Source organism: Hypanus sabinus, chromosome 7 (genome assembly GCF_030144855.1).
Source record: "Hypanus sabinus isolate sHypSab1 chromosome 7, sHypSab1.hap1, whole genome shotgun sequence".
In the NCBI taxonomy this organism is placed as follows: domain Eukaryota; kingdom Metazoa; phylum Chordata; class Chondrichthyes; order Myliobatiformes; family Dasyatidae; genus Hypanus; species Hypanus sabinus.
In genome coordinates, this window is record NC_082712.1 from 130,853,412 (window position 1) to 130,880,506 (window position 27,095).

At 42.0% G+C, this 27,095-nt stretch overlaps 1 protein-coding gene across 1 annotated transcript in view; it reads right to left on the reverse strand.

Moving 5' to 3' along the window:
• The window catches only part of LOC132397550 (eosinophil peroxidase-like), a 53,464-nt gene that overhangs the window by 14,354 nt on the left and 12,015 nt on the right, over window positions 1–27,095 (reverse strand). Inside the window, exons 2-9 of the mRNA XM_059976373.1 lie at window positions 23,350–23,440; window positions 19,267–19,360; window positions 9,068–9,243; window positions 7,428–7,560; window positions 6,260–6,389; window positions 5,947–6,153; window positions 5,484–5,844; window positions 3,792–3,952 (exon numbers count right to left, since the gene is read on the reverse strand). Of these exons, the coding sequence (XP_059832356.1) occupies window positions 3,792–3,952; window positions 5,484–5,844; window positions 5,947–6,153; window positions 6,260–6,389; window positions 7,428–7,560; window positions 9,068–9,243; window positions 19,267–19,360; window positions 23,350–23,440 (1,353 nt within the window). The remainder of the gene's footprint in view (window positions 1–3,791; window positions 3,953–5,483; window positions 5,845–5,946; window positions 6,154–6,259; window positions 6,390–7,427; window positions 7,561–9,067; window positions 9,244–19,266; window positions 19,361–23,349; window positions 23,441–27,095) is intronic.

A 27,095-nucleotide genomic window follows, 5' to 3' on the forward strand; every position in this document is an offset into this window, starting at 1 on the left:
TCCTAAAAATTGATACGTGTTTAGAAACTTGAGCCTGGCTTCAATTCACTTCTCCTTTTCTCTTATGTTTTAAAATCAGAGGTCTACCACACCACAGACTTTGGCCAAGAATTTTATTTCATGTAGCACAATCTAAACCTGTATGGTTCTTGTAGCGTAGTGAGTTTTCAGTTTGCTGTGCACATGATGTGCAGTGGGGTGTGGATACAGTATATGAGGGTGTCAAATGATGTCCAAAACAGTCTTTGGCATAGGCGGAGGGTTTGTAAGGCCTTGGTCAGACTGCATTTGGAGTATTGTGAGCAGTTTTGGGCCCTTTATCTAAGAGAGGATGTGTTGGCATTGGAGAGGGTCCAGAGGAGGTTCATGAGAATGACCCCGGCCATGAAAGGGTTAAAATATGCGCTGCATTTGTTGGCACATGCCTGTACTCACTGGAGTTTAGGTTAATGAGGCGGGAATATCATTGAATCCCACTGGATATTGAAAGGCTGAGATAGCGTGGATGTGGAGAGGATGCTTCCAATAGTGGGAAAGTTTAAGATTAGAGGGCACAGTCTTAGAATAGGACACACCTTTAGATAGATGAGGAAGAATTAAGAGCCAGAGGGTGATGGAACTATGGAATTCATTGCCAGTGTCATCTGTGGGTGCCAAGTCATTGGGTATATTTAAAGTGGAAGTTGATAGGTTCTTCATCGGTACCATTGTCAAAGGTTATGGGGAGAAGGCAGACAGGTGAGGTTGAGCGGGATCATAAATCAGCCACTATGAAATGGTGTAGTCATATGGGCTGAATAGCCTACTTCTGCTCCTATGTTTTATGGTCTTTTCAATACTTTTTTGTGTGCATGTTGTCCACAGACTGAGCAGGTCCTGCAGAAATCAGCCTTCGGAGAGCCTGTGGCTATTGGCTGCAGGGCACGGATCTTCCCATGTGAATGCTGACTTTGCCTTCTGTTTACCCTTCATTCCACCTCTTTTGGTCCAGCTCGTCTTTAGGTAGACTGAACCCTGATCCTGTTATGTTCCGCTGCTCCTCCAGGATCTGCTTATGTCTTTTTTTCTTTTAGCTTCACAGTTCTTTGTAATTTGGCTAGATTTGAAAATGTGACTGATCTGCACTGATTGAAGTAATTCATGTACCTGATGATTAACTTTCATCTGTTGTATAACTGTTATGAAGTGTTTCCTGAGGACTAGAAAATTTATAAAAGTTCTGCTTGAATGTTGAGTTAATCTAAAGAAATGTAATTACCCTGAGCTGTGGTACTTTTTCTTGATTTTTTTTGCTTTTTTTTGTGCTTTTCATTTTATGTATGTGTTTCTGTTCAGTCTAGACCATTGATCGCTTTCAGTGGCTGGATTCCTTTGACCATTTTGCTAGAGTTGTGCCGGCTGGTGCTATAGCAGCATCAGCACCAGACTGAGGCAAGCGGTCCTGAGTTTGAATCCGGATTGAACATCGAGCTAGTGACTCGGTCTCGTTTTTAAAAAAAACAGGCAAATGCTACGGAAATAGCAAAAATTCCACCTGATGCGCCACAGGGTGCGGAATGGAACAGAACAGAGCTAACTACAGAGTTAAGGAAACTTAACTAGTTTCAATTATTATCAATTAACCTCCCCTGGAAAGTTAATGGAAGGGAAATAGGCTATTGAATGCATTATTGGAAGGTCATTGCTCTATTAAGAACCAAGCAGCGTCACAGCTCAGAACAACCTGAACAGTAAAGAAATCTGAAAGATCAAAAATCTAGGATTTGGTAAGTAATACATTTAGTTCATGCATCGTATTTTAAACACACATTTTTGATGAATGAATGCAGATTTTAAAAGACAGCTTTGTTAGTTGTGCGCTTAATCCAACAGCCATAAATTGTTTTACTTAAACCATTAATGATGCACAATGCAAAATGGAAAAAATCAGTAAGATCACTGTCTCAGTGTGAATTTGAAAGTGGACCACAGATGGGTATGACATAAAGCACTGTTTTAATAGTAAAGTTCATAAACTTTGGAAGACTCCAATACACACTCTCCAGTGGTATTGGATCAGATTTTTTTTGAAGAGTGAAAATAGTACAAACTGTAAGAGAGAGTTACTCTTAATTTCCTATGAGTTGAGAAATCATAAGAGGCAGTGAATGTACATGATATTTTACTTAAAATTGGGGAATCAAGAACCAAGGAAATAGGCTTAGGGTGAGAAGGGACAGATTTAATGGGAACCTTGCGGTCAATTTCTTAACCCAGAGAGTGGACCATATATGGAATGTATTGCTAGAGGAAGCAGCTGGGTTAGTATATTAACACTGTTTAAAAGACATTGGATAGGTACATGCATAGGAAAGGTTGAGAGAGCGATGGGCCAAGCAAAGTCAAATGGGACTATTTGACTGTTGGTGGGCATGGACCAGATGGGTCAAAGGGCTGTTTTCATCCTGTATGACTCTGAGATCTACCACAGTATCCTGTTTTAGAAACTTAATGTTCCAGTTCAGTAAAATACTTGCAGGAAGAGAAGAAGCAGAAGCTGTCTGTGTGGCCCATTGAGCTATAACTGTCAATTTTCAGTAAAATCATCGGCAGTCCTGCACTTCATCCACTTTCCTTCCCAATCCCCTTATCCTCTGCTTTTCTGAATTTCCATAAATCTTTTGATTTCAATCCAGAACATGACAGAACATCCACAGCCCTCTGAAGATGAAAGATTGAGAGATTTAAGAAATTTCACTATATCTCAGTTGTAAATAGCTGATTCTAAGATTTTAAAATTCTGCCATTGTTCCACGTTCTCCAGCTAGAGCTGACATTTAGCCTGCTATGTCAGCTCATAAATAACTGCAGACTTGAATACTTTTTCTTTGTTCAACGGAAGAGGCAGTGATATAATCATATTATTTTCTTCCTTATTGTAAATGCAGATTCCACACAAGATCATCTTTTTTATAATCATGTCAAGTATGATTCAATGTAAATTACAGGGAGTATTATGGTTTCTACATTATAATTTGTAACACAAGATGGCTGTGGAATTTGGTTGGCAGATTAGCTCCAGACACTCACATTTATAGTTTTTATAATTTCTGGATGATTAGAAAATTAAATTTTGGAATTTTCAGGGAAGCACTTTGGAACATGCAATAGGAGAGTAGGTCTGTTCAAATATGCAAGATGGATTTAATAATCCTTTATATAACTATGATCAAATTAACACATTCTTCTCAAATCTCTTTTGCTTTTTTACGGTACATTGTAATTTGCTGCCTTTATGGCTATACAGTATGCTTAAATGTGATTCTCTGAAATAATATTATCTTCAAAATCGATGGCTGAGGATTTCCTGGTGAAATGCCATAACTTCTTTGGACATATACTGTAAATCTCTTCCTTCTCTGTGAAGGAAGCATAACGTTGTCTTACCCCATTCCAGTACCACAGGTTGTTGTCTATGGCTTCAGGTTCAGAATGTTACACAACAGGTCAAGGGAGTGACTTCATTTTATTTTGCTTTATAAAGTTTTCTCTAATGATGGATATATAGTCCTATTTGTTGGCAAATTACTTGAAAGCATATTTACAATAAAGTTTTTTTTTCAAGATCACTACCCTGCAGCTACGAAATGAAAATCAGCTCTTGGTGGAAAAGTAGTCAATAAAACAGCTTCCAGGCCATGGGTGATGTGCAGTTCAGACGTAAGCATGGAAGACCCTCACATAGTTATAGATTAGGAGCTGATCTATACGGGTGTAATTAAAGGGCTATCTTGAATGCAATTCTTCCTCACCTGGTGGTAGGCTCCCATGATCTTTCGTGCCTCCTGGTACAGAATCTCACCACTCCAGTGTGGATTTAGCTGATGTAGTTCCAACACTATCCTGTTATGTTCACGTAAGAAGATAGTGTGTAGAGCTTGCATCCCTAAATGTTCATTTGCTCGGGAATCCCCTAAATAGTAAAAGATATGATTTTCAATTTTCCAGTCTTGTAGAATCTGGCATGACTTCAGTGTATCTTATCTGGTGGTGCAGAGTTTGGAAGGGCTTGTGAGGAACTGCTTAAAGGTTATTGAAATGTTTTAGAGCTCTTGGCGTTCCTGTCTTGGACATGACTTCGACTGAGACCCATACAGTCTGAACCTCAGATATAAAGTGTTCAATATTCCCATCTATAATACTCACTAGATTATCTAAACACACAACACAATTTGTAATAATTATTGTTATAAACTCAGAATGTCTTAATTTTCAAGCAAATAGACAAAAGGTTACTTGGTAAAATAGAGTTATCGGTGATAATTTCTGACAGTAAGATTATCATAGAGTAATGATTCAAACTCAAGTCCAATCTTGTCTACACTTACTCTTCAGTAATAATGAATTGGTATTTGCTTGTTTAATTTTTATCTCTTTCTATTACTTGAATGCAAGATGCTTTAAAGGTACATAGTTCAATGTAAGTACTCTATTCCTTATTTAAGCTAAATTCAATCTTGCACATACTGTGCATTTTTATATATGTAATGCTCTGGTTCATATTTTTTACTGTTATGCTGTTCTGTATTTTATTCTGTGCTGTCCTGTGTAAGCTACTTGTTTGGGTTACTGTTGCAGATAAGAGATGGGAGAATTGTGTGCCATCCAATTAGGATGGCCGGATTCAGGGGAGGTTTCTCCGGTGAGGGACACTAAGGTTGGGCTTTGGGCTTTTGGTAAGGAGATGAAGAGAGAAGACACCGGAGAGAAGAGGTTGTAGGATTTGATCTAGACTGGGGCCGTGATTCGACGAAGACCGGGGTGAGATCGAAGGCGGATCGGCGAAGGGAAACCGTGAGCTCCCACTTGTGTGCATTAGGATGTTTCAGTAAAATGGGCCCTCTTCTTTTTTTGTTCTTTCTTTACTAACCTTTTTGTCCAATTAAGAATTATAAAGCTAAATCTTTTAATTGTATGCAGAGTAGGGTCTGTTATTTTGTGGCACTTATTTGTATCAGGGTAACGAATCACGCAGCATCCACACAGATGTTTCGGGGTGGGCTCACGCCTCGATCTCACACGTTGGGCGGGGCCAGACATTGTCTTCCCTAGACTTACGCAGCTGACGGAACCAGACTGTTTCACGTACATATGGAAATATCCAGAAAATCATCCTCAGCTTGGCGGCCCTAAGTGCCTTTGATTGCAATGCCTGTGCATTGCACTGAACTGAATTCCAGATACCTTTTTGCATCCCACACATAGATGTTGAACTTTTGTTTATTTAGAACTCCTAATTTGAGGACAAAACTCTCCCATGTAGAAACTCCCAAAGAAGTTCAATGTTCAGAAAGAGTTGCTTTTACCCCCCCCCCCCCCGCCCACCCTCTTGCACTACAACTAATTGTGGAATCCTAACTGACACCTCAAATAGCACCAGGTAACTACAGAACTCTTTCATGTTCCAATGCTGAATTCATCCTTATTCTCTGTTAAAAATTTACCAGCCAGAAAACATGGAATGTCTGACTTGTTTCCAATGTGGGATTGGTCTCTTGTCAGTGCACAGGGATTCTGAAGCTTTTTGGTCATGAAGGGCAAGTAGGACAGGCCGTTGTCAGAATATTGCTGGTTAATGGCCAGATACCCAAGGCCACTGGTATGATTTCTCAGTTTCCATGCCAGGCTCTCTGTACTTCCGTACACCATGCTGGCATCCACAAACGAAGTGATGCTGTTCAGTTGCTCCCTGGGATGGAGTTGTCCTGTGAGGATTCCGGATTCGCCACTCCCACACGCTGGGGCTGAGCGGAAGAACGGCATGCACTTCTCCCGTTCACAGGCACGTGGATCATCATCTGGGATCTGCAAGGCATAATCAGAAAATAGACGCACTCATCATGTCAGGTGTGCACCAAAGGTTGGTTGACTAAAATCTGCCTGCGTTGTGTAAACACAGATCCTTGCCTGTATTGGGAAGCATGGGCTTCTGTTACTGCAGGATGATGAGCAATCAATACGGTCGATGAAGGAGGATGTACTGGCACTCTGTGGCGTCAGGTCCATATCGTGGTCAATCCACTGTCCCCATTCCACCAATATATGGGCATAATTGCTGTCCAGAGAAATGTTCCTGTTGCCAGTGTGCAGGATTGCTGTAGACACCATCCTGGCCTGCAAATTATCATTGGAGTTGGTAAGATTTAGAAGATTTGTTGCTTCAGTATGAGCACAGCCACCTTCATACATTCACCACACCCCTGGAAACTCTGCTACATACCAGCGGTAATTGGAAGCCATTATATTCCTTAGTCTCACGCCATCCTTTTGGAACTGAAAACCCATCATCGTACTCTGGAGGAAGCCATCGAACATATGGGACATTAGCTGCTCCCCAGTGGGTGTGCTGTCTGAAGTCACAGAAAGCAGATCGATTCATTTGTGTATGCCAGCAAGCTTTGCAGGACTACTACAGTCCATCCGTTTGCCTATTATGTCACTGGCGCTGAAGGCCACAATGAAGTTCCTCCATCTCTGTCACACAGATATAGGAATCTTCATTGCTGTTCCCATCACAATTTCTTTTTTGACCAGTCAGGGTTGTTAGCCCTGAGCTGGACTGGTGACCACTCTTAGTCCTGCTCTACCCTTTGACTGGGATGGCATGGGTGACCCTACCAGGTATCAAAGCATAAGGTCCCAACTCCAGCCAACATAGCTCCCTGGGTCATTGAGGCACACAAGCCTCCAAACCCTATGACAGGGTTGTGCTCCTCTTGGAGGAGGACTATTATAGTGGGTAGAGAAAATAGTGATGATGTTTCCAGCCTATCTTTCAAAAAAAGCTATTTCTGCTGCTACCATTTCTGTTAGTGTGGATCATCTTGTATGTACATTGCTATTAGCTAGCATTGAAATATCAACTTTCATTAAGGTAATCCAATGACACAATAATGCTGTCTATGCTCATGTCTAGAATGGAAAAATCACAAATCAGACCTACGCTCCACAGCTCAGATCCTGCAGTGATCGTGAGCTCATGTTGGAGAGTTGGCTGACAAACCTGTTGCACTGCACGGTTTCTATGGTGAAGATACTGGTCAGCTTTCAACAAGTGGAATTATTTGAAGGTTTCTCTGAGGGATCAGTGTAATATACATCAAGCCGATTCATCTACTTCTCCATCTAAATTTTATCCTTTTCCTCCTCCTCCTTCTCCCTCCCAATTTACCTTTGATTTTAGGGGAACTAATCATGATTTCTTTCAAGGACCCAGTAAGAAGGATTCACTAAATAAATTATCCAACAGATAGTTTACATCTTGTCAGGTCTGCAGCCTTTCAATATTACCTCCATTTCATTTAATTACATGTTTCTGCAAAGAAACCACGCAGGGGAAGCAATATTCATTTTTGTATTGGAGTGAGGGTTACTCGGGGTTGAAATACCTGTTATTGCAGATGCCAGAAATAGTTCGATATTTGTCCAATAGGCAGGAGCTGGAGCAGGTGACCATTTGTAGCTGAGTGGTACAACCTGTTATTTTGGCCAGCGTCTGAAGATCTAGTGTGCTGAGCAGATCTAAGAGGTAAAAAAGCCATTTTAAGCAGAGGCTATAGTGCTGATTTTGGTCAGAGAAACAGAGGGATATTTGAATTGTTCTGTTTTGGTTTATTTCTCATTTTCCTTAAACTGCTGATCTATGTAGAAAGCCAGTTGCCACTTTTGACTAAATCATTCCTTGCATGTGGAGTTAGATAGTAAGGTTTGGGAGGCATTTTCATAGCTGAGCAACATTCCTGCCCCACAGCTGACATCTGTAGTTCATTTTCTAGCAGACGTCACATGGGCGAGTTCTGAAAAGAGCTTCTGCTGCTTTCACCCTGTTTATGACTTTGTCTCAAAGTATTCATTTTGATTATTGCACCAATGCAGACCGGGTCACCTGGTACAAAGAGGAATTGAAACAAAGATGACATAGAATGTGTTAGAGCCCCGTGTTAATCCTTGAAACACCAGAATATTTACTCTGGAGGTAGATTAAGCTACAATGTGGAAGTGGATGATTATATTTATGGTAAATATAATTCAAATTTTATGCGAAAGATTACAACCACAGGAGTTAATTACTTGCTACTGTGAAAACATAGTAGGAAGATGATAAAATTAAGGAATAAATGTTATGAAAATGTGACATTTTCCTATGCAAATTCTGTGACTCCACTTACTTACTGGCCAGACAGGAAGATTGCATTTTGTATTGCATTCATCATTATCAACATTTTAACATGGCAACATTATCATTTAGGCTATCAAGTGATTAACTGTGCAATAAAAATAGAATTAATTATACTTTTAACCGTATGGTAAACACAATGTAAAAAAAAGTTTATTTTAACATTGCATAAAAGGGAAGTGTTGATTTTGAGAGTGAAGTGTCTCCGAGGAGAAGAGAGACTAAAAAAGAGAATGGAGAGAAAAGACAGTGAGGTGGGAGGGCTACTACAAATCACTGTATGTAGAATGTATAACAAATCAAATTAAACCCTGCTTTTCAATCGGAAAAGCCGTCTTTACTCTGTCTTGGCACAACTTTGCTGTATCTTCTTCCCACTGTGCTTCTCCCTCTCCCCCTCCCCCCCTTTCCCCTCCCCCCCTTTCCCCTCCCCCCCTTTCCCCTCCCCCCTTTCCCCTCCCCCCTTTCCCCTCCCCCCTTTCCCCTCCCCCCTTTCCCCTCCCCCCTTTCCCCTCCCCCCTTTCCCCTCCCCCCCTTTCCCCTGGCTGAATTAATGAGTATTCATGTATGGTTGAATGACAATTAAACTTGAATTGAATTAAATTGAAGTTACTTCATTTCTGATGTCTGCACAGTATAGACACACTTGATGTGAACACCCCCAAGATTCATTTACAATCAATGTAAATCTAAATTATAATTTTTCCTTGTTTTTAACGCACAGATAATTCATTGATAGTTTGATTGTTCATCCATAGTTTGTCCAACAAGAATTTTATATCTGTTTTGTAGAGTATCACAAGGCATCTTCACAATCCATATGAGATGTCAATAGAAGTATTTTTTGTTTACCTGATGCATTCTTGAATATTTTCTCTTGGGTGTAAACCATCTGCCGAATCAGTTCAATGGTTGTTTCCATCAGCTCAGCTGCTCTCACTGCATTCCGAGTCTCAGCCACAGGAAGTTTGAAAAAACTAAGCAGGTCATTTGCAAGAATGGAGTCTTTGTGCACGGCGGTTTTACCCCTGGGAAAAACAGTAGCAGATGCTTTAACTTTGGCAAACTAAAATTTTCACAGTGGAAGCTGTAAAATGCAGGCAAATAAGATGTATAATTACATGAAAATATACTCATCAAAGGATACGTCTTTAGTTTAGTGATTCTCCCAAGTTAGTCTCCATCAATGAGGCCAATGTGGGAACCGCAGACTCTTTCAAAACCTGCACAGGCGGGGCAGAAAGTAGCAGCTTGTAAAGTGGGCCACTCCTTCCTCAACTTCCACAGGATCTTTGTGTTCTTCACATATGAGCTTAAGGTTCTCAGTACCATCACGGAATTTCCTTCTCTATTTTGGGTGACTGTGGGCCAGAATTATTTCAGAATCAACAAGGAGGTAACATTCCTTCAGGGAATTTTTGAGTATTCTTAAGTATTTTTTTCTTTGACAGCCTTATAATTTCTTCCAGTGACAGATGTTGGAATGAAATGTCTGTGGATGACACGATCTGCTCAGAGTAGCCGACGACGTGCTACTTGGCCACCAGCACTGGGGTTAATGGCCTGGAAGAGGACATAGATATTGGGTCTCTACTGAGTTAGTGGAAAAGAAGAAAATAGTAACACTCTCCAGAGCTCACATCTTGGGAGCTAGCAGATGTCCTGACTCCAGTGTGATGCAGTTGTTGCATTTAAAGACAAAAGCAAGGAAAATTTGTTTTGAGCATTATTCCTTGTTTTTTGGTGGCTAATTCCCTGCCTTCGAGGAACCATTTTGAGGCATTACAGTAAGTCAAACTGGTGAATCTTAATGGAAATCCTGCTATAAAACCTAGAAAATTACACGAAGTACATCTTGCTTAATTGCTTTTGTGTGGCTTAAGTAGGCAAGCTTTTTGGTCTGCTACATGTGGTCCCTTAAAATGTCAGAAGATGTTCATGTAACATTTCAAAGGTTTCAAACGTACATTTAATGTCAGAGAAGTGTATACAATATACACCCTGAAATGCTTTCTCTTTGCAACCATTCACGAAAACAGACAAGTGCCTCCAAAGAATGTATGACAGTTAAATGTTAGAACCCCAAAGTACCCCCCCCCACCAGCTTCCTCCCTCCACATGTAAGGGGAAGTGAGCAACGATCCCCCTCCCCTCACCAGCGAAAAAAAACATCGGCATCCCCCTGCCCTACTGAGAACTCGAGTGTGCAGCAAAGCAACAGCAAAGACACAGACTTGCAGTACCCCAAAGACTACTCGTTCACCCGGTATTTGACATACCACAGGCTCTCTCGCTCTCTCCCCCTTTCCCTAATGAGGAAGAAAGAGGTGTCTCCATTTCACAGCAAGAGGGTTTACGATTTTAAAAGTCTGTTGCGTCGCTTTTTCTGAGCTCTGTGCCCAAAGATCTCAGGTCTCTGGGCATACAGTCACAGATCTTCTGACTCCCACAATGCACTGATCTGCCAGGACAGTGACCTTCGATTAATGACTTCGATCTTTACTGCTGACTGTTTATATGGTGTTTTAAGGGGGCAACATCAGCCTTTTACCCAATGTTCCTTTTAGCAATTGTTCAGAGTTCATCCGGTCAGGGTGCATTAGCAATATCTATCACGTCGTTCATGTCAGATCCTGCAAAGCACTTAGGGTTTAGCCACAGGCTCAGGATCAGAATAAGAATTAGGTTTAATATCACTGGCATATGTCTTGAAATAAGTTGATATGTGGCAGCAGTACATTGTTATACGTAATTTTTAAAAATTTAAAAAAAAATCACAATAAGATGTATACACGGGGTGTTGATTAATTGGGACCAGTACATTCTGGCCCATTTAAGGGATTTCCCCAATTAGCTGAAATTTCATGGAAGTAGTTTAAAAAAAAGGTATTTAAAAAAAAAACTATTTAACTGAGTACCAAATTGTATATTTGAATGATATACAGAATGAACCAGAACATTACTAATTCTACTACAGTACTATAAAACTCTGTATTGGTTCTAATTGTTATCAATGGAGGAATTCAAATCAAATCAAAGTGTATTTATTGTCAAAGAATTATAAATCATAAAACCTTGAGATTCGTTTGCTTACAGGCAGCCACAAAAGCAAGAAACCCGAAGAATCCAATTTAAAAAAAGACCATAGCCACTGCGCAGAGAAAGAGGGAGAAGACACACATCACACAAACAATAGATGCGAACGACAACCTCCTGACCCAGAATGAGTCCTTAGATCCATTCCCCGGAGCAGGTACAGTAGTAGGCCCAAGACTTGACCATCAATTTAATCATATTAGTGGGGAAAAAATGCCGCGAACTCGCAGAAACGACAGCCACCAGAGAAAGGAATGAACATCACGGGAGAGCGAGCAGAATCAGCCCAACCCTTGCCTTCACACCCAGGCTTTCCAATCTAACTGGGCTAGCATTTAAATTGTTTAGCACTGAGTAGTTCCTCCTCTCAGACCTGGGCCCCGGCGCAGAGACACGCTTGGATCGCACATCCCGAAGCTGTTCTCGACCTCACAAAATCAGCGGGGCAGTTGGAGTGATCCAATATTGCACCCCAGTTAAATGGATGGGCATTGAAACTCTTCCTCTCACAAATTGTTCACTCCAACAGCGACGGCAGTACTGACTCAGTCTGCGACAGCATCTTAAACATGTTGCACTTTGGCCTTGCGATATACCGTCGCGGCTCATCTTCCAAATCAGCTTTGCCTCCGCTTGCTTCTGCGTTGTTTGCAGTGATACTTGACCTAAACTTACTTCAGAAAAATTGTTACAAGTGTTGTTTCAATCGTTTTACTTGCCTTCCGCCCTTTCCATTGCCAATCCATTGATAAGTTCCCTCGTCGACTTCTGGAGGCGCACAGTCAATTCCTTGGTTTTAGTGACATTGAGTGCAAGGTTGTTGATGTCACACCACTCAACTAACTGATCTCTCTCGCTCTTGTACACCTCCTTGTCACTATCTGAAATTCTGCTGGCAATAGCTGTGTCATCAGCAAATTTATAAACAGCGTTTAATTGATGTGGATTGTAGATTTGGGATTCAATTCAGTTTTTATAATGGTTTTTTTTTCAGTTCTAGCCAACATTTCTTGGGGGGGGGGGGAGAAAGATCACCTTTCCTTTCCTGAAATTACTCTTTCTTTCTCTTTAATAAATTTTAAAAGCTCATAAGGCAAACAGAATAGATTTCTCAATTCTGGGTCAAACTTGAGATAAGCACACATAGATTTCAGCTTCAACTGAAATGAAGGAGTTTCTATCCTTGCTTTTGATGCTTGATAAACAAGAAAAAACTTGCACACATATGTAAGAAGTTGACAACTGTTACACAATGTTCATGGCTTTCCTATGAATGGCAGGATACTCTTCTTTCACAGAAATCCAGAACTTGTCCAGGGGCAGGTCAGTAAATCTCATTTTCAGTGAATGACCAGAGTGCAGCTCACGAAGTTCTTCCTCTTCTCTCAAGGTCAAGTTCTCAGGCTGAGCAGAAAATTCATAGAAAGGAGTCATATGCTTGTGTTGAAAGGGAGGAAAAATACTGTTCAATTTCATTCTTCCAGGTGGTTTTCTACAACATTTGAGATCTCTTAATATCCTCCCTCACTCTCCAGAACAAGCAGCAGAAACATATCAAGATTTTCTTTTGCAGTATGATTTTTCCAAAGATCCAATTTCATTTTAATTCTAAGAATCTTGTCACTTGAAGTCAAAACATTTTCTTCGGGTCCTTGCAGACACTTGTTCAACTGGTTCATATGATGAAAAATGTCTGTTAAGTAGGCTAGTTTCTGCAGCCATTCTTGATCTTCAAAGCACTCAGCAAAATCTGGCCTAATATTTTCTTGAAAGTACTCCTACAATTTACCTTTTGACTCAAACACCCTTTTGAGAAATCTTCCTCTGCGAAGCCACCTGATTTCTGTATATAGCAGGAGATTGGTGTGCTCTTTGTCCAGGTTTTCATACAGTTTTTTAAACATTCTTGAGTGAACTGATCTTAAAACTACTAAATAACTTGCTTCCTGGATCTTTTTACTGACTGTGACTTTATTTTCAAAAGCTTTAATCTGCTTGTTTTGAATTTCAATGGTCATTTAAAATGATCAGCACTTCTACATGTCATACGTCTGTGATTTGTAGTTCAGTGTCTGTTCAGTTTTGCTGGAGCCATTGCTGTTTTGTAAGTTGTTTGCCACAGACTCGGCACAATGGAATAGAACAACGCAGATCACCAGTCCATGTTAAACCCATTGATCAGTAGCTTTCATTGTGAAGATACTGTACTGGCTGATTACTACAGTCCCACCCACTGCTTCTGTCTCCAGGACCCAGTAGGCGCTGGTGGACTTCTGGGGCAACAGGGGGCATTGAGTCTCTGCAGCACACCTTTCACATCCTGGCCTTCGTCTGCTGACCGGACTCACGTTGGTGGTCTGTTCTACCATCTGGCACCAGAGGAGGACCCCAGTGGAAATCTCTTTATGCAGGAGTCTCTCCTCTCTACATTGGGGACCTGTTGCATAGGGCATTGCAGTGACTGACACCCCGTCCACTTGTCCATCCTGTGTCCGGGAGGAGTCAGTGTACCACGCTGATCTGGAGTGTGAGGAGTTGCAGCCCCTGTGTGAATATCTGCTCAGGTTCCGGCTGCACTTCACCCTGCGCTCCTCATTACGGGCCCCCAGTACTGGGGGGGGGGGAGTGAGTCACGATGAGCATCTCCTGGTGGACTTGCTCCTGGGCCTGGCCAAGGTGACCATTCCCGGGGTCTAGGCAGCGGAAATTCCAGGGCTCTGCCAGGGCCGACAGCGAGCCCCTCTTCCAAGGAAATGTTCGTGCCTGGTTGTCCTCGGAGAGGGAGCATGCGGTCACAATGGGTGCAGTGGGGATTTCTTGGAGCAGTGGTCCCCCAGGGAACTTACTGTTTTATAGACAGTAATAATCATATTTGAATTTGTTCACTATCTTGTAAATACATACTATTTGTACTTTGTGTATTTACTGTGTAAATAAACTTTTATAGTTCTGTAAAATAAAAATAACTTTCTGTGTCTGTTGTTGTGCTAGTACAGTGAAATGACTCAAGATTGTAATTCCTCATCATTAACCTTATCAGAATTGTCTGTAGGCCCAGGCCTAGAATCCTCCTCTTCCATCTCACACCTCCTCTTCAAACTTGCCACACTGGACCATCTTTAAATGGAAATTTCCCTCCAGTTCCCTCCACTGGAAGTTTGTTCCCTTCCATAACGCAATTGGTGGCACACTAGGGGAAGTTGGGGGATGCATTTGGGGAGGGAGAAACTGACGTCACAACCCAAGTTGGGCAAGTCTATTCAATATTTGAAAAATGCACCTCTCTCTTCACCAGCCTATCATCCTTCCCTCCTTGCAATAGGGCACTCACCAATTATCAGCCTGCTGTCCTCCCCTCCATTCAATACAGCACTCACCAATTATCAGCCTACCATCCTCCCCTCCGTGCAATACAGTGCTCACCAATTATCAATGCCTCCCCATCTCGTGTTTAAAAACTGAGAGTGGACTCAAGCAAATAAAATGGTCCTACTGAGCTGAGAGACCTCTAACGGGATTGCTATTGGGACTGCTCCTTCACTGCCCACAAGTGTGACCATTAGTATTGCGCATAGCACAAAGTTCAAAAAATGATTTATAAAAAAAAATTACACTCTCTCAGGGAACCCCTAGCGGCCTCTCACAGAATCCTGGTTGAGAAACCCTGGTCCAGACAGTTCCCTTCCATGTACCTACTGAAGTACTTTTTAAATGATACCTTTGTACCTGTCCCATCCACTTCCTCTAGCAGCTTATTTCATTCACTCACCACCCTCTGGATGAGAAAAGTTGCTTCTCGGGTCCTCTTAAATATTTCCCCTCTCACTATGTCCTCCAGTTTTGGATTTCCTTACTCTAGAGAAAAGATTGTTACCATCCACCTTATCTATATCTCTCGTAATGTAAAACATTTTCTATAAAGTTGCCCTTCATTCTCGTACATTTCAAGAAGTAAAGACCTAACATGGCCAACCTCTCCCTTTAGCTCAGGCCTTCTAATCCTGGTAACATCATCACTTCTGTACTCTTTCCCGTTTGACACCTCCTTCCTATTTCAGGCTGACCAAGACTGTACACGGTACTGCAGGTGCAGGCTCATCAACATAATGTCTCAACTCCTGTACTCAGTGTCATGATTGATGAAGGCCAGTATGAATTGCTTTTCGGCCACCCTGTCCATCTGTGATGCCACTTTTAACAAGTTATGCACTTGTACTCTCAAATTCCTCTGTTCTATCACACTCCCTAATGCTGTAGCATTCATAGTACAACTAATGCAACACCTACACTTACCAGTATTGAAATCCATTTGCCGGACCTTGGTCCATTTCTGTAACTGATCAAGATTCCACTAACATCTATAATAACTTTCTTCACCATCAACTTGCCTCCTAATCTTGTCATCTGCAAACCTGTTGATCAAGCCTTGCATTCAGATCTAAAACATTGATACAAATAACAAATGACAAGGCTCCCAGGTCTTCATTTGGAGAAGCAGCCTTCAACCATCATCCTCTGCTCCCTCTGAACCTTTGAACCCAGCTAAATAGCTCTCCCTGGCTTCCATGGGACCTTAGGTCCAGCACGGCTGGCTGGTCTGGGAGGGTTTTGCTGAAACCCAAATAGACATCTACTGCCCTACCCTCATCACTCTTTTGGTGACCTCTTCAAAGAACTCTTTTAAAAAAATAAATAAATTTCAAACATGAATTTCCACGGCCAAAACCTCGCTGACCTCCTAATCAGACTCTACTTATCCAAATGCTGGTAGATCGTGTCCCACAGAAGTCACTTCCCCATCACGCATGTGAGTCTGACTGGCCTTTAGTACCCTGTGTTATCTTTGCTATCCTTCTGAAACAAAGGACGCCTTCCAGTCTTCGGGAACTTTGCTAGTGGCAAGTGATAAAGTAGTTATCTCCACAAGAACCTCTGCAATTTCTCCTTCAGAAAATTTAAGGATGCACATGGTTAGGCACTGGAGATTTATCTACCATAATGTGCTGTAAGGTACAAATACCTCCTACTGGTAATATGAGTGTTCTCCACTTGATTCCTTTATCTCTTGAGCAACCATGATTTTCTCCTCACTGAGAAGAAATATACCTTAAAAATCCCACCCATCTCCTGTGGCTTGTGTCATAGACATCCCACCTGTCTCCAGTGGCTTGTGTCCTGGGCAGCCCTGCTGATCTCTAAGCAGACCTACTTTCTCTTTAGCCACTCATTTGCTCTCAATACATCTATAGAACCTCTGGGATTTTCCCTAAACAAGCCTCCGGATCCAGCTCACACCTTCTCTTCACCCATCCGATTTCCCTCTTGAGTGTATTCCTCAACTTTTTATAGCCATCAAGAGACTCACTTGTCCCTGACCTCCCAAATACAATTTATGTTTTATCCCTTTTTTTGATCTGAGCCTCAATAGCTCTTGTCACCCCAGGCTGGTTAAAGTTGCCAGGTTTCCCATTCACCCTAATAGTGCTGGTCATGGCGGATTTAAAACATTGAACTCGAATGGGTCAAGGAGAGTGGAAGCAGACAGATTGGTTGTCTTTGTTCCTGCCATGTGCTAGGAAATGAAGGCCTTAATTTTGTGGAACTGTTTTACATCCTACAGGTTTACTATTCACTCTAATAAGAACCTGCTCTCCCTGGACTCTAGATACCTCACTCTTAAAAACCTCCCACTTGCCATTCAATCCTTTTCCTTCAAGCAGGACCTCTCAATCTACCTCTGCTAGATCCTGCTTAATTCCATCAAAATTAGCCCTGCTCCTGAATAGGACTTTTACCTGTGGACTGGTCCTATCCTTTTCCATCACTATCTTATAACAAATGGAATTACGTCTGCTAGTGCCAAAGTGTTTCTTGACAGCCACCTCTGTTACTTGTCCTGTCTCATTTCCCAACAGCAAGTCCAAGAACTGCATTCTCTTGAGTAGGTCCTTCTTTTTATTGACTCAGGAAACTTCTTAAAACTGTAAGTGATATCTCAAAACACCTGTTCCTCGTTTCCATTGACTATGAGGGTGAGGAGGGGGGCTTAAAATTTTGCCCCACTAGAGTGACAGTCCCTTTCTTGTTTGTAAGTCCTATCCGTATAACTTTATTGAATAATCCTCCAAGGATGTTGTCTCTAAACACTGCGGTTGCATCCACCCCTTATCTAAAAGGCATCCCTTCTTGCTTACCTGTACTTCTGTCACACCTGTAGCATCGTTATCTTGGAACACTGAGCTGCCAGTCTATTTTGCAGCCATGCTTTTGTTATAACGATAATATGCCAGTTCCCAGAGGCAATCCATGCTCTCAGTTCATCCACTTTACCTGTTGATCCTCATGCATTGAAATAAATGCAGTTTAACTGTGATTCCTTTAACTGTGTTCAATTCAGTTTCCTGTCTTTACAGTGTCCCCGGAGTTCCTGATTATTAGTCCTGCTCTCACAGGCTACTACATTATCTGATAACTTGCTCCTGCTTAGATTTCCATTCCCCCCCACCGTCAATGTGATCTAAATCCTCCCATGTAGCACTAACAATCATCCCTTCAAGGATATTGGTCTCTCTCTAGCTCAAGTGGGAACCATCCCTCTATCGTCTTTATCCTAAAACAGATCCCAATGGTCCAAGAACCTGAATCCCTAGCTCTTGTACCAGCTCCTCAGCCACAAGTTCATCTAGCCGAATATTCTATTTCTGACATTACTTGCACATTGCACTGGGAGTAATCCAGAGATCTGCAAGCATTTTAATGAATTAAACTCCTTGAAAACATTGCTGTTCCCAGCAGTCCTGCCTTTCAGTTATTTCAGAAGAAAATCTCTTTCTTTCTGTTATAGATTAAATTGTTTTGTTATTCCCCTTCTCTAAGATGTGTTCTACCTTGCCCATTATATCACCCTAATAACCGGTATTGAAAGCACATAGTTTCACTTTCAAAGTGGGTGCATTACATCAATCTTTGGAGACCTGGCCGGGTCTGCCAGTGCCTACATCCATTCTCTTTCTCCCTTGTTCAGAGTTTTCCCTTTAGTTAATGTTCCAGTTTGCTTTCTATACCTGCACATGGGAGATTTATTGCCCTTGTTCTGTCTGCTTAAAGTTTTCTAGCTTCAGCACCTGTCGAAGCCCACACTATGGATGAGATATAATTTTGCTTCGGCCCAGATACGCTATAATTTGACACCACACTGGTACACCTTTCCTTCTGGCCTGACAGTATTTTCATACAGTAAGTACAAGCCGTCCTTGCCATAGCAGTGAGGTCCTGCTTCTTAACTTCTTACCTAACTCTTTCTACTTATTCACTCTCACATTCCAAACATCACGGATAAGGAATTAAACGAGTTTTGAGTTGGTGTGAATGATAATTACATTTCATGTTTATTAATGCCTGTCTGCTATTGGTGTATTTCTTATATTTCATTTTACCCTCACTGACTACTATTGGACCATATCGTGAGTAGATGGTTTGGTTGATCCAGACAGCTTAAGCCAGGTAGTATGCAAAGAAAGAACTTTACAATTAGGGCAGACCTAATGAATGCTAGTGTCTGGAATATTTGAATAATAATTTATTTTCATGCTGTCTTAAACACCTCAACAGGTGAATGCATTTTCTGAAACCTTTAAGGTCTTCTTAATTTTATAAACAAAGGTGCTATTGGTGTTCCTTGAATTTTCTGTTTGGTTCTTTAAGATCCAGCACATTGGTTGCTATCCCTATTATTCCTCCTATTCTGAATGTTAGACTTCTCTTTCTCAGGATTTTGAATCAAATCTTCTCATTTTTCTGTTTTTTCTACAATTGAAATCAGCTTCCATGTGCATCCACATTTATTTCAATGTTGCTTAATCTGTTCCAAATATGTACAAATGCATCTTGGCCCAATGTCTCTAACTTGACAATGGCTCTGATGTGTTCCTTTCTTAAGTGTCTTTTAGTCATACCTGCCTCTGGATGTTTTGTAGGCAGCGTTCACAAGCTCGGCTGCTTGATAGAATGTCTCAATGACTCGTGTGCTGCCTCGCTGAGTCACAGGTCCTGCAAGGTTTATAAGAAATGATTAAGCAATGAATTTAATTGTACAATTATGACAAATTTTTAATATTTTATTTCTAATGTCCTGCTTTTGTCCCAGAAGCTTTCCATATATTTTTATTCAACTGTCCATGGAGATGCAATTATTGACATTTTCTTCTGCTAGCTGTTGTGATGTTATCTCGTCTGCAATATCGCAAGAAAAATCTTACCTTTTTCGCTCCCAAAGGAATAGAAAGGTGATAACTAAGTATTTCCATGACTTTATTTGTAAAGCTAATGGTGGGCAGTCTTGAGAACTCGGGTCTGATTTTGGTGTTAATACCAGGGTGGTGGTTAAGGTGTGAGTTTGTGTTCTAAGTTGAAACTAAAATGGCTGAAATTTTAGACCAAAGGAGAGTTCACTCTATTATTTTAATAGCTGAGGACAACTTGCATTAGAATTGGATTTAATGTGAAAACATATTGAACATCACTCAACTGACTATACCAAGATAGCACAAAGTTAAGCTGCAGGTCATAAAACACATCTGGGCAAGAGCCATGGGGAAATGGCCGTGTCATTTACTGCTTTGACAGGTGATCTTCTGCTGGCACATAAGTCATTGGTGACACTCGTAGTGGCACAGAAAGAGGTTAGTCAGCCCAATGAGGTCCATGTTAGCCCCCCAAGGGAGCATTTCCTTTCATCCCCTGTAATCTCTCCTTATTTCCCTGCATGGTTTGTTTTGATGCATCTAGTATGGTGGTGTAGTGGGTAGTGCTTGTCGCTCTCACTTTCAGCTTCCACCGCTGGCTAGCAGTCTCGCGAAAAGGAGAGCTGAGTGTATAAGTCTCTCCCTGCCAGTACATAGTGTCTCCAACAGCAAGCCTCATGTAGCGCCTCCTCATTGGCGACAAATGGAAACTGAACTCCTTTCAGACAGGCTGAACTACGCAGGATGGGGAGGAGGTCTGGCCCCTGCACACGTAGCATGCAGGCCCCACCAGTGCGTGGGCACGTCCTGGTGCTCGTGAACCAGTGATCCCCCAGCTATGGGTAGATTGCCCCACTGCCCTGTGGGCAGCCTCGGGAGAGACGAAGGCCACGGGAGTAAACCCAGACAGCAGATCTGGAGTGCAGCCCCTAAGATGGCTGGGGGTTATTTAACATCCTTTTGGCATTTCCTGCGACCAAGCTGGTGCCAAACGTACTCCTTCATAAGCTTTCCTTTGGTCTACACTGGTGAAGCTGAGAGGTGGATCTTGATGACTGGGCATCTCAGGATCTCCATGCTTTTCCCCCAGGCTTGTGATAGTGATCATCATTGCCCGTTGTCCTTTGAGAGAGACAGATGCCAACCACCACCATTTCTCTGCAGCCTTACGACTTCCTTCCTCACACACAGTCTATCAACTCTTCTTAAGTTATTTTTTATGCCATTAACCTTCACCTTGCATTAAGTTATTGTAACCAATTAGCCCAGCAGCATGACCTTTGAATAAAAAGCAACAGAGCACTTGGAGGAAGCCAATGCGAACTCTGAGCCGGCTGTATCCAAGGTCAGGTCATTAGTGCCACCCAGCAGGAATGTCAATTGGCAGGCTGCTGTGCCATGCATCTATGACTTCACCATGTCTTGTGAGCACTGTTCTGAAATACGATGGATAAATAAGTGAATCTGAACTAATCTGAATCTGATGACATACACTCAGTGACCATTTTACTAGGTACACCTGCACTCCAGTTCATTAAAGCAAGTATCTAAGCAACCAATCACGTGCAGGAACTCAAAGCCTAAAAGAACGCAGACATGGTCAAAGGGTTCAGTTGCTGTTCAGATCAAACATCAGAATGGGGAAGAAATGATGTCTAAGTGACTTTGACCGTGGTATGATGTTGGTGCCAGATGGGGTGGTTTGAGTAACTCAGAAACTGCCGAGCTCCTGGGATTTTCACGCACAACGGTATCTAGAGTTTACAGAGAATGGTGCGAGAAACAAAAAACATCCAGTGAGAGGCATTTCTATGGCCGAAAATCCCTTGTTAATGAGCGAGGTCAGAGGAGAATGGCCAGACTGATTCAAGCTGACAGGAAGGCAACGGTAACTCAAACAATTACACATTACAACAGTGGTGTGCAGAAGAGCATCACTGAATGCACAACACATCAAACCTTGAAGTGGATGGGCTACAGCAGCAGGAGACCATGAATATTCACTCAGTGGCCACTATATTAGGTACAGGAGGAACTTAATAATGTGGCATTGAGTGTCTGGAGGCACTGTTTCCGTGCATGTTTAATACCAACTTTAGAAACAAAATGCAATGGCTGCTCTGCGTTTGGGCTTCACGGTTCCTGCATCTCTGGCTTACTCTTTCCATTTGATTTCCCAAGGTTCCTACTTTTTAGGCTATTTTGATACATCATCTTAAACATTCCTTTCAGATGATCTTTCAATGACTTGTGGGTTTCCCTTCCCCCACAGTTGTACGCACTGTGTCCATCCAAACCTGTACTTAATGCTCTGCAAATCAGTCAACATCAAAACTCTGAACCCAGAACTTCAACAGTTCCTTTCTTGCCGCTGATGATACTTGACCCGCTGAGTTCCTCTGGCAGGTAGCGAATGACATCGGCGCATGAGCCGCACTTTAATTTGTTTCACCAGTTAAGTCGTGCCAGCGCTGCACAAACTGATTCTGGTATTACATAATATAAGTAATGATACAAAACAAATTGTGCTGTGATCCTCACCGTTGACCCTGAAATGCAGTCCACCCCCACACAGAGAGTGATCTCTGTAATTACAGCCATTATTTGTGCAAATTATGAAGCTGTCGTGTATCATCGATTCCTGGCGTCCAGCAATATAATATCATCCAGCTGACTGGGCAGCCAGTCATCTTGAACAATAATCACATATTGCAAGATGGACAACTTTTACAGCATTGTACAGAGAACAAAATAGTGTATATTAATAAACTCATAGTACAAGGGAGTGACAACATGCAGGTAGTTTTTTTAAGGGTAGATAGTTTGCTGAGCTGTAATTATGCATGATATATATGAGAAACTTGCTAGGTCTCATAACGAGTGTATTTTTCAGAATATTTTATTCCAGGATTAGTCCATTTACAGATTAACCTGTTATCAATTCCAGTGATTTCCCTTCATGGTGGTGAAGACTTCAAACAGGGCACAGGCTGTAAAGATGCACTGAATGCTCAACTTCAGAATTTCTACACTATGCCCACACTAGGTTATCCCAGAACTGACGTTATTTTTATAGTGTGATGTCAACTAGTTTGTCTAGTTTCCCTGGCATTACTTTTGAAAGAAAAGGGCCATTATAAATTAATCCTGGAACTGATTTTATGGCATTTGTGTTTTGCTTTAAATATTCCATTTATTGAGCAAAAAGGGAGATCTACTAAAAAAGAAAGGTATTGGTTATATGTGGTGTAAGAAGAATCAGCCTAATTCTACGGGGACTTTGGTCCACTGGAAACCAAAACCACTGACTGGCTGAGAGAGACTCACTGCCGTGCAGGTGCTTCGGAAACACATGCTCAATTATGTTGGTGATATTGGAAAGATTCTTGAGGCTTGCAACTTTAAAAAAATCTTCTTAAAGGCTGTTTTTTATGCTGTTCCAGCCAGAGAACTTAATTAAAAGGCAGTGGGTTTTGTTTCAGATTGTTCAATTTTCCTGGGGAATTTCAATGTGCAAATCTCAATCTGTAGGCGAAGAAAATGGTCAAAACATATCCCTAAATCTGCGAGCTGTCTTAAATTGAGCAATCATGCAAAAACTTGATACTTCCAGCAGTTTTAAAGCACTTCAGGACCCAGATTCTTGAATAGCTTACAAATTTTTCCAGGTTTCAGGTGAGACAAAGATGTTCCTTAATTATTTTGATGGCCCTTGGTGAGTTTGGAAGAAGTTTGCATTCTTAAGTCTCTGTGGAGGTTGTGTTACAGCAACAGCATGAATTCTGAAATATTTACCTTGTACAGTGGCTTGCACTTCTGCCAGTGTAAAAGTAGAGCTCAGGTACTTAAGCAGGAGCAATAGTTGGAGAATTCTTATGTTTGGTACCTACAGATGATAAAGGAAACAGTTAGTACTATTATGACACTGATACGTTATTTAACTAGATGTGAGCTTATTGTGCTTATATGGGGCACTGAATATCTAATTGCATGTAAGCCTTTTGCACATAGGTATTCCAAACACATAATGGGCCGAATGGCCTAATTCTACTCCTGTGTTTTATGATTGCTAACATACAGAACAGCTTCTGGAATATATAAGCAAAACTGTTCAATATCTATTAAATAATCTCAGAATTTATTCCTGAACTACTCACTGGTAATTCTCTCTAATTCCTTTAACGTTACATCGATGACTGCATTGATGCTGCCTCATTCACTCATAATGAGCTCGTCAATTTCATCAACTTTGCCTCCAAATTCCGCCTTGCCCTTCAATTCACTTGGTTCATTTCTGACACCCTCTTCCCTTTCTCAATCTCTCTGCCTCCACTTCTAGAGATAGACTGTTGACTGATTCCTTTTATAAACCCACTGATGCTCAGTTATCTGACTATACTTGTTACCCTCCTGCTACTTGTAAAAATGCCATTCCTTTTCTCAGTTCCTCTGTGTCTGCTGCTTCTAGTAGCAGGATAAGGCTTCCCTTGCCAGAACATCACTGATGTCCTCCTTCTTCCAAGAATGGGGCGTCCCTTCCTCTGCTATTGATGCTGTCCTCACCTGCATACAGTTGCAGCTATATAGCACCCTGGTTAGACCCCACGGAGTATTGTGCTCAGTTCTGGTCGCCCCATTACAGGAAGGATGTGGAAGCCATAGAAAGGGTGCAGTGGAGATTTACAAGGATGTTGCCTGGATTGGGGAGCATGCCTTATGAAGACAGGTTGAGTGAACTCGGCCTTTTCTCCTTGGAGCGACGGAGAATGAGAGGTGACCTGATAGAGGTGTATAAGATGATGAGAGGCATTGATTGTGTAGATAGTCAGAGGCTTTTCCCCAGGGCTGAAATGGTTGCCACAAGAGGGCACAGGGTTAAGGTGCTGGGGATTAGGTACAGAGGAGATGTCAGGGTTAAGTTTTTTACTCAGAGAGCGGTGAGTGTGTGGAATGGGCTGCCGGCAATGGTGGTGGAGGCGGATACAATAGGGTCTTTTAATGACATTTAGATAGGTACATGGAGCTTAGTAAAATAGAGGGCTACAGGTAAGCCTAGTAATTTCTAAGGCAGGGACATGTTCGGCACAACTTTGTGGGCCGAAGGGCCTGTGTTGTGCTGTAGGTTTTCTATGTTTCTATGTTTTCTATGCATCTCCCAGATATCTGACCTTACCCCATCTTCTCACTGCCTTAACAGAGATAGAGTTCCTTTTGTCCTTACCTAACACTCCATGAGCCTGTACTAAACACATCTTTACCTCTCCTCAACCCCATAATCCACTTTCTGCAGAAATTCCAATCCCTTGTGATTCTCTTGTCCATTCGTCATTCCCCACTGATCTCTAGTGTGGCCTTTATCCCTGCATGTTCACCTCCTCCCTCACCACCGTTCAGGCCCCGGTCCTTCCTGGTGAGGCAATGCTTCACCTGCGAGTCTGTCAGGATCGTTTACTGCATTTGGTGCTCCTCATGTGGCCTCCTCTTCACTGGCGAAACTCGATGTGGCTTGGGGAACCTCCTTGTCAAGCACCTTTAGAAGCAGGATTTCCTGGTGACCAGGCACTTGATTCCTATTCCATTTGAATTTGCCGGTCACGCCCTCCTCTACTGTCATGGTGAGGCCACTCTCAGGTTGGAGGAACAACACCTCATATTCAGTTTGGGTAGCCTCCGACCTGACGTTGTGAACATCCACTTCTATAATTTCTGGTAATTTTGTACCCTTTCCCCCTTTTCTCCTAAACCACACCCCATTTTGGCTCTCCTCTTGTCTTTTCTCACCTACCACATCCCCCTGGTGCTCCTCTTCCTTCCCCTTCTCCCATGGTCCACTCTCCTCTCCTAACAGATTACTTCTTCAGCCCTTTACCTTTTCTACCTATCACCTCCCAGATTTCCACTTCACCCCCACTTAACTTCCCCCCTTGCCAGGCTTCACCTATCACCTTCCAGCTTCCTTCCCCTGTCCACAGTTTCTTATTCTGGCCTCTTCCTCCTTCCTTTTCAGTCTCGGCTTGGCTCGACACATCAACTCTTTATTTCTCTTCATAGATTCCACCTGTCCTACTGAGTTCCTCCAGCATGTTGTATGTGTGCTACTCTGGATTTCCAGCATCTGCAGAATCTCTTAGAGAAATCTAAGTAGAGAGTCCAGAAGTTCAGAGTGGTGGTGAAGCAAGGGGAGTCTAATGTCTGTCATGCACATTGGACTGATAAGATCATTGATAAAGGGGTTGGGGAGAACATGGAAAACTTTCAAATCAGGGTGTTTGATGATTTGAGCACAGCACTTTGACCGAAGTGATGAGGGCAGGCTAGTAGCCAGATAGGGGGCAGCTTGAACAAGTGAGTACTGGGAATTCAGAGGTTGGGACAGTGCTAGCAAGTAGCAAAGGTTTGAAGATGAGATGGAGAAGCTGCAGAGAATGGGGTGAGTTGTCAACAGGGTAGGCATTATAGAGGGAACAAATGGTACACCTCACGGTGAGATTCGGTCCCATGAAAAGGGTGAAAGCTGCAAAGAACAGGATGCGAGCAGGCTAAGTCAGGTGAGGGAGGCAGGTAACTTCAGGACAATTGAAGGATTAGCTAACTTTGCACAGATACGTGTGTGCAGTTTCAGTTAGAAATCTGATTTTGGTAGAATGCCACGCTGACAGGCTAGAAAGTACTTACTGTTTAGATGACAAAATTTCAAATGTAGAAAAGGAATGTGGAATACATGTATGTGTTATCCATCTATGTGTATGTGTTTATAATGTTTGGAGGCCTATCAGACATAATTGAGAATGAGGGGCAAAGTTAAGGGAAGTCCAGAGTACCCTGCAGTACAATGCAATTCAACGATTTGGCATTGTTCTGAGAAAATTGTGCAATAGAACTATAATAGTAAACTGATAGGGATCAAAGAAATTATCTGTTTCTCCACACACACAAAAATAACATTTGTTTTCTGGATGAACACAATGTTCTTTAACTTTATAAACAATGTTTGGCTGAGCATAAATGAGCATGCATTGGTATGGGTTTTCAAATCTGCTCGGTAGCCTTCTCTGGCTTGTTACACAATGACAAGTCTGTCCTCCAAATTCTGGCTTCTTGTACATCCTTGATTTTAATCACCCTTCTATCATCGAGCGTGCCTCAGCTGCCTACATTTCGAGCTTTATTACTCCCTCGCTACATCCCATCACTGCGTCTTGCTCTTCTTTGAATCTGTTTAAAACTACTTTTCTACAATGAATCTCTTAGTCATCTGTTCTAAGATATCCTTTCATGATTCAATGATTTTGATTGGTAAATATTTTTCCAAAGCTCTATTTAAAGGATCTTTACCACCAGTTTGTTTCTGATAACTACTGGATGCTGTTGGCAACAACCATAAACTGAGAATGATCTTGGATAAGGTCTACTGTTGTTTTTTCAGTTATAGCCTCCTAAATTTAGAAGTTTCTTTCCTGGGTGTACTGGGCAAACATTCCCAGGGATCCCAAAGGAAACAGGACTTTTTTTCCCGTGGAATCTAACCCCCAGGAAAGTTT